This window comes from Microtus ochrogaster, chromosome 19 (genome assembly GCF_000317375.1).
Source record: "Microtus ochrogaster isolate Prairie Vole_2 chromosome 19, MicOch1.0, whole genome shotgun sequence".
Taxonomy (NCBI): Eukaryota; Metazoa; Chordata; class Mammalia; order Rodentia; family Cricetidae; genus Microtus; species Microtus ochrogaster.
This window is the reverse complement of record NC_022021.1, coordinates 134861-145994: the sequence shown is the minus strand read 5'-3', so window position 1 is coordinate 145994 and position 11134 is coordinate 134861. Positions and strand designations below refer to the sequence as shown.

The 11134-nt window shown below is 41.1% G+C and overlaps 1 protein-coding gene across 1 annotated transcript in view; it reads right to left on the bottom strand.

Annotated features, from left to right (window-relative positions):
* The window catches only part of Naip (NLR family apoptosis inhibitory protein), a 48870-nt gene that overhangs the window by 26611 nt on the left and 11125 nt on the right, over nucleotides 1-11134 (bottom strand). The window contains exons 4-7 of the mRNA XM_005356419.2: nucleotides 10293-10374; nucleotides 9429-9480; nucleotides 6070-6189; nucleotides 2236-2335 (exon numbers count right to left, since the gene is read on the bottom strand). Coding sequence (XP_005356476.1) covers nucleotides 2236-2335; nucleotides 6070-6189; nucleotides 9429-9480; nucleotides 10293-10374 — 354 coding nt within the window. The remainder of the gene's footprint in view (nucleotides 1-2235; nucleotides 2336-6069; nucleotides 6190-9428; nucleotides 9481-10292; nucleotides 10375-11134) is intronic.

Here is an 11134-nt window from a genome sequence, read left to right as displayed (position 1 = left end):
AGAGGCAGAGGCAGAGGCAGAGGCAGAGGCAGAGGCAGAGGCAGAGGCAGAGGCAGAGGCAGAGGCAGAGGCAGAGGCGAAGAAATGGATCATTCTGTTCTGATGTTCCCTACCGGGAACAGAGTAGAGCTCTGCTGTGCTGTACTGGCTTTCTCGTGGAGAGGAGCAGGATTGCTACACCCTGCAGGGAGACCACACCCCGCCACACTCCAGCTCCAGGTATAGCCTGACTTTCCAATGAATCAGATTACCTCTCCCTCCATGTATCTCCCTATAATACACGCAAAAACCAAAACTCTCTTGACAGTCTAGAACTAGTTCTAAATACAACTAGATTGCCTCCCAATTTACCATCACAGGGATTAAAAAGAAGGTCCCTATGTTCCCAACAATTTAGTACATTCCATATCGAAATAAAAAAAAAAAAGTGGGGTCTGGAAAAATGGCTCAGTGCAAGAGCATTTGCTGCTCATACAGAGGAACCAGGTTTGGTTCCCAACACCCATATCAGATAGATCACAACCTCCAGCAACTCTAATTCTAGGGGATCCAATGCCCTCTTTGACCTCTGTGCATGTAAGTAGTGCACAGATTTACATGCAGGCAAAACACCCATGCACACAACAGCAAATATTTTAAAAATACGTAAAAGAAAAAGAAAAATGTTTTTGGACATCTTCTAATTTCAAAATTAGATGGAAATCTTCTATTTATTTATTTATTTATTTATTTATTTATTTATTTATTTATTTATTTATTTATTTATTTATTTATTTATAGTTGAGGATAGGTCTTGTTACATAGCCCTGGGTTGGTCCCAAACATATGATTTTAGAAAGAAGAGGACTATGGGGAGCTAGAGGGAGATAACAGGGTAATTGGAGGATGATGTTGAATGTGATTGCAATACATTGTGTGTATATATATATGCAAAAGTCATAATGTATGTATATGAAAATGTCATTATTTTATATAATTAACATATGCTAATAAAATATTTTAAAGAATTTGGGATATTATTCCTATTCAATTTAAAGGCTAAATAATTGTTTAAAACTTTACATTTAAGTTGGGCAGGGAGGTGGTGCATGCCTTTAATCCCAGCACTTGGGAGGCAGAGTCAGGCAGATCTCTGTGAGTATGGGGTTAGCCTGATATATAGAGTGAGTTCCAGGACAGCTAGGGCTACATAGCGAAACCCATTTCAAAAAACTCAAACTAAAAAAGAGCTTTACATTTAAAAGTTAAATAATTAGACTTAAATATTTCTAATGCAAAGACAATTTAGTGCAATTTCAGGTATGCATTCAATGCACACAGGACACAACTGTGCAACTGAACAAAGACTGCAGAGATATAACATTGTTACAGATTTTCATGCCTTCAAAATGATACCATAGCAAAAGATCTTATTTCTCAATTACAAGTGTTTGATTTTTAAAATAGATTGATTTTTACACAATTCATACTAAAGCATTTAATATAAAACAAAGCTATTTTTTCTTTTTTCAGATTTCTGAGCCTATGATTCCAAGTGTCTGCCACTGTGTCCAGAAATACTCACTTTTCAATCTGTATATCTTGATATTTATCTCTGAAAATTCTAATTACTGAGTTAAAACAATAAATTTTGTTTTGCAATTAAACATTTCTAGAGTTATTTATGTGTAGAAAAGAAATAAAAAACTTCAAAATTGACAGAAAAGGGGACAAGAGTAGCTCAATAGGAAAGGGATTGCCTAGTGTGCCCAAATCATTGGTTCCATCCCCAGTACTGGGAAAAGAAAACAACTTGGAAAATCCTAGGCAATAGCAATAGAAACCCCTAAAGGATTATAGAAGGAGAAGAATAGAAAAACTAGTTTACAACAAAAATAACCAGAAAAGTGGGGAATTGTCAGACACATTGGTACCTCTCTTTAGTGCCAACACTTGGGAAGCTGAGGCAGGAGGATCATGGGTTCCATTCCTACTATGCTAGATAGCATTTTCTACAATAGTCTGGACTACATAGAGAGAGCCTGTCTTTAGAAGTGTGTATATGAACACAACCAAAACCAATATCTAACTATGATGAGAAAAAAAGGTATTCTGGAAGGGTATCATGGGAGGAAAGAGATGAAGATCTGAGCATGAATCCTTCACATCAGGAACCAGAGGAGTGTCCAGAGACTATCCACAGGAAAATCATAGACAAGGAGGTAATTCAAGGTCAATAGAATTCATCTTGCTCACTTGGGAAAAAACTTGGTATGATCTTCTAATGGGTTGTCACCTTCTTCCCAATTACACATACATCCTTCACAGGAAAAACACCGGACAGTGTCTTTTTTGCCTAGAACAAGGGAATATGGTCAGTTCAACAGCACATACTCCTGTCAACTCTCAAGCACATAGCTTCAGATTTCTCTAGTGAAATCCCAATTGCATCTCCAATTGGATTGTGTGGCAAAGTCATGCACAGGTCACCAGGGGGCAAAGCTCACACAGGACTTTGGTCCTTCAATGGGTGGTGGTCAGCAACAGTCACTGAATGCTCCTGAGTACAATGTGCTTTGATGAACACCCTCTCCCAAATCAGCCATCCTGAAAGATTTGCCATCAGAATCTGAAACAGAAGCTCCAAGAGAGCCAAGATTTCTGTCTGATTTGGACACTAGTGACTTTCACAGACATTGGCAATCAATAAGTATTTGTTTAATGAATTAGTCAGAAAGAATATACTAGTAGCTGGGGATAAGGTAGAAGAACAAATGTAAAAGCCTCTATGTAAGCTAGATTATGAAGAATCACTTGTCTCTTCTCACATTATTGGGCTGTGTGATAAAGCTTTTGTACTCTGTAAAGATTTGTCACTCATATTGGTTTAATAAAACGTGATTGGCCAGTAGCCAGGCAGGAAGTATAGGTGAGTTAACCACACTAAGAGAATTCTGGGAAGAGGAAAGGCAGAGAGGCAGTCATCAATCAGATGCAGAAGAAACGAGACGAGAATGCCTTACTGAGTAAAGATACCAAGCCACATGATTAAACATAAATAAGAATTAGGGGCTAATTCAATAGGTAGGAGGTAGTTAGTAACAAGCCTGAGTAATAGACCAAACCATTTATAATTAATATAAGCCTCTACATTTTTTGGGAGGACTGAATGGTTGTGGGACAGGCAGGACAAAAACTTTCATCTACAAATGGCACCCAAAATGGGGCAAGAATTTCCACATAAAGCCGGAGAAAGTTTAAGAAAAAGAATTCTAGACAGACAAGAACAGAGTCAAGCACAGCTTCCTGGTAACCATCTTTTCTCTAGTAGGCTCTGTTTGCTACAGGCAATCAGAAGTGTGGCTCCTTTAAGAGAGGCTTCCTGACTCAGTTTTAGTAGCAAACACCTTACAGCTCTTTTAAGAGGCCCTGCCACTAAACAATTCAATGGTGTTTTGAGCTGACAGCATGCTTCTTGGTGGTATCAGAGACCTACAGAGCTTTGGCAATAACATGGCTCCTGCCAGTACCTCCATCATGAAGCTAGACTCTCAGAAAGCTAAGGAATGTGGTGGAACCTAAAGAAGAAAAAAATAGCTATTCAAAAATAATCACCAAACAAAGTAAAATCTGACTGATGACACCACTTAAATTTGTAAAATCTCACTACCTAAACATACATACCACCTTACTTCTCAATATAAGGGCAGTCCCAACTCAAAAATCATAGCTGGCTTTGGAGTTGGACTGTGATTCTCTCCTTCTCTAAATCCAAGCATGTTGTTAAAAGAAAAACTCACTTTCTGTCTCATATTAGGAGAGACACCTGGTGTGAGACAGAAGAAAAAAATCTAGGGACTGATGTTATCAAAACTCTGCTTTCACAAATTCTACTTATTTTTTTGTCTTTGTGGTGCCTTTCTTTGAATACAGGTCTCTCAAAATTCAAAATTCAAACTTTCCATTTGATATAAATAATGTTTAAGTTTACCACATTGAACAATAAATTTACCTACAATAATCTCTGAAGTCTCCAGGAAAAAGATGGGGCCCTACAACAATGATGAAACCTGGTTTATATAATGTCATTCTGCTGATAGCACCACTTAAAGATCAGCTTTGGACTAAAAACTTCTCAGAATAATTTTGAGGTGGCTAGCTGAGATGATCCAGCCTCAAAGACTACTCTAGCCAGGACTTGAGACAAACCCTGCACTTTCCCATTACACATAGACTGAACCAAAAAAATGATACAACTATCTCTCCCAGGACTTGACAATTAACCCAAATTTTTCTTTTCAGGTTCTGCTAAAGATGCCATCACCCCCAGACAGCAGGAAGTAAATTTAAGAATACGATACCCACATTTCCAAGAGGTGGGGTGGTAGTTTTTTGCTTATTCAATGGATTATGGATATTTGTCATTGTTTAGGGTTGTTGGTTATAAGTTATTATTGGTAATGATCAGGAAAAAAGCTAAACAAAGAAAATTATATTCAAAGTCCTTTTTTTGACAAGATAAAAAGAGGATATATGTGGGAGCCCACTTGTGACTCAGTTTCCATCTAGAGTCATTTGTGACTTCAAAGTCATTTGATTTAATGCTTTCTTCCTCTGCCTGCTCCAGTATCCTCGAGAGCTGTGAGAAAATTCTGATTAAGCCCATGGGAAAGAATATTTTGCCAATGAGAGAAGAAGACACTATCTAGTGAAAGAATACTGCTGATGCCAAACTTTAGGGCACATCCAGATAAAAGAAACTGCTTGCTCAAGGACAGGAATGGTCTGTGGTTAGATGCTGACTGGCTGTGCTCTGTTGTGTTCTGTTTTTGGATATAAGCAGACTCTGAAATAAACTCAGGGTTGTCCAGAGTAAACTGGAAGTCCCCTGAATCCATCCTAGGTTTTCTCTCTCAGTTTCTCTCAATCTTTAGCCTCAGCACCCCCTTCCAGGAGCCCTGGCTGACTTTCTTGGAGCAGGCTTTGACAGATGTAGATAGGATAGGATAAAAGGATAGATTATGGAGACTACTCAGAAAGAAAAAAGGGAGTATATAGATATGATAAAATAAAAAGGTAGATTATTGAATCTACTTTTAAAAAGCAACTCCTAGTTCTAAATGTTTTACATTGGATTGAACTTTGTATATTGTATACAAATTTTGTATATTGATACAAAGTTGAGATTAATTTTATTAAAGCATACTAGATATCTTTCTAATCTTGTTAAATATTTTTTTACCTATACAGCTCATCAACATTGCAAGGCAAATTTCTAGTCTTTGAAAGTTATCATTACCAACTGTTTCAGATAATAAGATAATTCCGGTTAGTAATTAGTTACCTAATATAACTGAACCTGTAGTCACATTAGGTATATTTTCAAGGTCAAACAAAGTTATATTTTAGATAGACAGGTCATCTTTAAACAGTTCAGAGATCTACAGAATATGGCACTTAAGAAGTTTTAATAACATAGGCTCTTTTTTATGAGACTGAGTCATGTCTGCTTCTGGCAGCAACAATCTACTTCAGAGAAGATAATGGGCATCAAAGAAATTCCACATGGAGCTTACTTTCTTTGTGGCAAAAGTCAACCACTGGGCAAGACCATTGCCAGCATGACATCCGTGAGACTCGAGGAAGGCAGGCAAGGAGAGATGAAGGGTTAAGACCATGTGACAAGACCAGCTGTGCCAGTGGAATATGGCTGTTAGCTGAAGCGGTGGAGAGGCCACAAGTTCAGAGGCTGAGCTACAGAAAACTGAAGGTGTATGGGCTTCCAAAGAGATCTATGACAAATGTCAAAGCACAGTAGAGACACAAGAGCAGGATTAGAGAATGTGGTGATGCAAACGCTGACTAAGGTGGCAGAGATGCTCAGCACTAGGGCACTTGCTGCTCTTGCAGAGGAGTTGGCTTTGGTTCCAGCAGCCACATGATGGCTCACAGCCACTTGTGACTCCAGTTTCACAGGACCCAACCCCCTGTCTGCCTCTGAGGGCACCACACAGGCAAGTGGCACACGTACACACAGGCAATCACTCTTACACATAAACTTAAAAATAAAGAAAAACAAAGCTGGCTCACCTGTGTAGAAAAGGCCTGCTCTGGCCAGAGCTTCAACAGCCACAGGTGACGTGTGGGGCCAGTCCTTGAAAGTGTCCAGCCTTAGCTCTTCATTAGCGAAGACACTGTCATTGCAGTAAGCTTGGGAAAACAGATGCAGGTGAGCGCAACTGGATTGATCGCAAAGTTCAGGTTAGCGGTATATGTAACTGGAATGATCTGATGTGCCGTGCTCGCATCAGAATAAAGGAGGGAGGTTAGGAAAACACAAGGAAGAAAAGACCCAATAGGGAGCACGTCAGAGCTGCTGGAGCAGAGTGGTGAAGGCTGGGACATTCTGTCCACTCTATTCCTGTCTGCGTGTGACCCATGTGCCAAAATGTAATTTAAGAGGATCTCTTGGTCATTTACCATAAGGACAGTACAAAAGCAGAAGAGATTTCTGTTTCTAGAGTCAGTGTCAGGATTTGAGAAATGCAATTTTCCCTGTGGCTCCTGAAAAACGGTCATGGTGATGGCTTGCTCTTTGAGATGACCACATTGTGGTTCTTCACTAGATTTCTGCCTCATCCTGGCTTCTGAACCATTACATGTCTTCCCCACGCTGTGAGGACTTGAAAATTAATTTGCCCTTAACTTGGTTCTGACAAATTTCTCAAGATGAAAGCTTGCCTGTGTTCACACTTAATCCTAGGATTAGGGTTTTGTTATTGATTTTGCTGCTTTACATACTTCATTGGGAAAGCACATCACACTTAGATTTAATAAAGAAAAAGATCTTTACAGTTTAGAAACCTTTTATTTTACTTTTGACTTCTATTAAGACACAAGGTCATAGGGAGTAGGTCCCGCTGCTTTCTTAGTGCCCACACCGTGGGTTCTCTGGTTGGAGCAGGTTGGCATTCCAGACTTTCTTTGGCTTCCTTCTTTATCTGATTGTTTCCTTCCCTATATCAGGAAGCTAACTGAGGACTCACAGTTCTGTGTGTGTTCATGTGTGTGCAGGTATGTGTACATGTACGGTTCACACTGTGAAAGTCAGAGGACACCCTCACTACTTATCCCTTGTTAGGGAGAGTTTGTCATTCCCTGGCTAGGTTGTCCAACCCTAGAATTCCAAGTGTTTTTCCTTCCCAGCCCTGGGATTACAAATGCACAACAGTGACACCTGGCTTTTGTCACATGGGTTCTAGAGACAGAACAGGAATCCTTTTGTTTGCATGGAAAGCAGTCTGCACTCATTGCTCTGGCCTTTCCCCTTATAGTTCTTAATGTGCAAAATATACTCAGTAAATTTCTTCCCAGTAATCATAACCTTATGTTGCTTCTTTAACAGTGGCAAGAGCATGCTGGGTAACACTGTAGACAACTCCAGTTTTGCTATGGAAACTTTCATGAACGGCCTCGTTTTGAACAGCCCATTCCCTATGCCTACAATATCTCCATTCTTGTAGGCTCTCGCATAAACGGCCAAAGGAACAGCTCTGCTTTCTAAAGGCCTAGAAACAAACATTGGCTGCCTTTATTTTTCCTTTGTGTTTGGAATTTTAGCATGTTACTGGACAATGGAGGTTCCAGCCAGAGGATGTTGTGTGTGGGGTGTGTGTGTGTGTGTGTGTGTGTGTACATGTGTGAGTATGTTTCATACACTTATGCATCTATACCAAATGTGTGCCTGGGGCCCCAAGTGACCAGAAGAGGTTGTAAGATCCTGTCCAGATGGAGTTAGAGCCTCTTGTAATTTGCTACCATGTAGGTGCTTTGAACTGAACCTGACTCCTCTGCAAGAACAGCAAAATCTCTGAAGAGCTGAAACATCTTCAGCTCCATGTTTATGGGGGCGGGGAGCACCATTTTTTGCTATGTTTAGCCTAAGCTTGTAATATTTCTTACTCAGTTTTCTTTCTGCTGGGATTTCAAGTATGGATCTCTACACTGGAGCTAACTTAGGAATGTATTCCTCTCAGTTTTGTAAGTCAGGATGTCATGTAGCCTACACTGGCCTCTAATCCAATGTCATTGTCAAGCCTGGACTTGAGCTCCTCTCTCCCCTTCCAAGAGCAGGGATCACAGGACTGAGCAACCACACTCAGTTGACCATAGAATTCTTGCTGTATTATGATTGTTTCCATTGTGTCCACTGCCCTTGTCCCCATGTCCCTGAACTTGCTGAGACTGAACTCAGAGTATAGTCCTAACTGCTATGCAGATGCTCTGTAACTGAGCTGAAACCCTAACACTAGGTCTTGTTTTCTTTGGGTGCTGGAGTGGAAACAAAGGACCTTGCTCAAGGTAGCCAAGTGACTAATGTCCTCAGATCCGTCACCTCATCTCAGTGTGAATGTTTCTCAGTTTCCTAACAGTGCACTGGGCCAATCAAGAATGCTTTGGAGACTGTGGCTGTAGTTTAGTTTGCAGAGCGTTCTCTCAGCATTCAGGAAGACCTCGGTGGGTTCCCTCCCCAGCACCCGAGAACTCTGTCTCAGCATGCAACAAGAAGAGTTCAAAGGTCAAGATTATTTGAGTTTGAGGCCAGTCTGGGATAGGAAAGATTCTGAAAATGCTTCCAAAACATTTTATCCAAGATTTTAGTTGTTTGAAGGGAAATATCACTTACAGCACAGATCATACTATGTTAACTATGGTTACCTACAATAAACACTAAGCTACTCAGCAGTAGCCATGGTGTATAGATGCTTGCCTCTAAACCTGAACCTCCTAATTAACTCCTGGACACCTCCTAGTTGAAGGAGAGAACCAACTCCTGTAAATTTTCATCTGACTTTTGCACCTTCACACATGGGACCCACTAAATAAGTAACTGAACATAAATTTTCTTTTAAAGATTCTTTTATTTTTATTTTTGATGTATGTGTTTTGTCTGCATGTTTGACTGCACCACTTGTGTGCAGTGTCCATGGAGGTCAGAGGAGGGCATTGGATTCTCTGTAGCTGGACTTAGAGAGTTGTGAGCTGCCGTAGGGGTGCTGGGAACCTAACCAAGTTCTTTTTGAGAGAGCAAGTGAGCTTGAGCCCAGAACCATCTCTGCCACCCATAAAATAAAAGCAAAAAACAATCCAGTCATTACATAGCAGGGAATCACTCATGAAAGTAATTGTTAAAGCAAGTTGATGAGGATTTGAGAGATGGCTCAGTGCCAAACAACACTTTCTGCTCTTCCAGAGGACCCAGGTTCAATTCCCAGCACCCACATCACAAACGTTCACAAATGCATGGAACTCCAGCTCCAAGGGATATGACATCCTTGTCTGGCTTCCAAAATCACCTACAAACATGTGCACACACAGACATGGGGGAGGACAGGGCATAAAAAAGGAAAGAAACAAACAAAGCATTTAGAAAGTGCCTGAGGTTTTACCTGACACCATAGGTAATTCTCTTCTGACCCAGGAATTCACAAAATGTTCTCCCTGACAGAAAGAAATTCAGGTTACTGACTGATTTATAAAATATATATCTGTCTGTGAGCTGCAACTGAAGGACCCGCTGCCCCCCAGCACTGAAGTGACATTTCACTAGAGCAGCAGAAGTGTTGGCAAAGCAGACCTTTAGTCTGATTTCTGTTGATCTCAGGAATTTTATGCAGTACAGACAGCAGCGAATGTTTACCTGTGCAAATGGGAGCTTTCTAGTGGTCACTCTCAACAGACACACAGCTCAGCAACAGAACTGCAGTCACACACACAGATGCATTTGGCTCAGGGGGAACTGAGCCATGGGAAGGAAGCTCCCCTCAGAAGGACCTTTCCAACTGAGCAACTCTCCCTCGGAGAAAACTGCACCCAGACTCTCAGGCCTGCTCTCTGCAGACACAGCCTCTGGGTCATCAGCCATTACATTCTCCTTTGGCTTCTGTGTGGGCTAAGTGTCCCACCGCTTACCACTGGGAAGTCCCTACTAGTGTAGACCCTAAACAACCAGGGGCAGGAGCCACTTCTGAGAGTCCTGCTGTCACCAGGTACTAGGACAGAAGACTGGGTAGGGCATCCAGACAGAAGCAACAGAAGGAAGTAAGGGCAGCCAGCTCAGTGGGGGAGGAGGATGGAGGCAGCTGAAGTACCCAAAGGCAGCCTGAAAATTCACATATACATGGTTTCAGCTTTGCAAGACAAGACTTTTGCGGCTCCACTCTGCAGATGAGATGCAGGAGCTTGAATCCATGAGAAAATAAAACTTCTCAATGAATCCACACCAGTGGGAAGAGTTTGCTGCTGTGAATTACCGTGACATGGACAAATCCCTCGTAGCTTTTAATATACTGGGCAATTTCCTCCGAGGATTTCTTACTTCGAAGAAATTCACACCTATAATTAAAAACATAATTAAAATTACCTCAATACTATGATGAAGATTTTCTGTATTACAATAAATATTTGCTAAAATCCTATCAAATTGTTGAATTTGATCTTTAAATAAAACTGCCAAAATTTTTCCTGACAGCTTCCTCATGAGGATTAACATCATGCTGTTAGAAACATTTAAATCATAATACTGATAAGATATATCACTATTTAAAATCAAACCTGTGCCAGTTAGTCTTTTGTCAACTTGACAGAAGCTGGAATCATCTGGGAAGGGGGAGCCATGGTTGGGAAAATCCCTCTATCAGATTAGCCTGTAGTCCAGTCTGGGCATTTTCTCAATTAATGAGAGATGTGGGAAGACCCAGTCCACTGTGGGCAGTGCCACCCTGGGCAGGGGTCCTGAGAGGCCTAAGAAAGGCAGCTGGGCACGAGCCTGGGAGCAAGGCAGTAAGCAGTGCTCTTTCATGGCATCTGTCTGTCCCTGCTTCTGTTCCTGCCCTGATGTCCCTCCACGGTGGATGGTAATCTGGACATGTAAGCCAAATAAACCCCTTCCCTCTCAGGCTGCTTTTGGTCATGATCCAGCAGAAATCAACAGCAACAAAAAGAAAACAATAGGAAACCTTCATCTTGTTTTAATTTTCTTTCAACACAGGCTCTCCCTCTGTTGCGGTGGTGATGTCATGCTCAAGCACAGCCTGCACTGCTGCAGCCGCTGTTCTCTTCTTGAAACAAATAGGCAATAGAATCAAAGATAGTG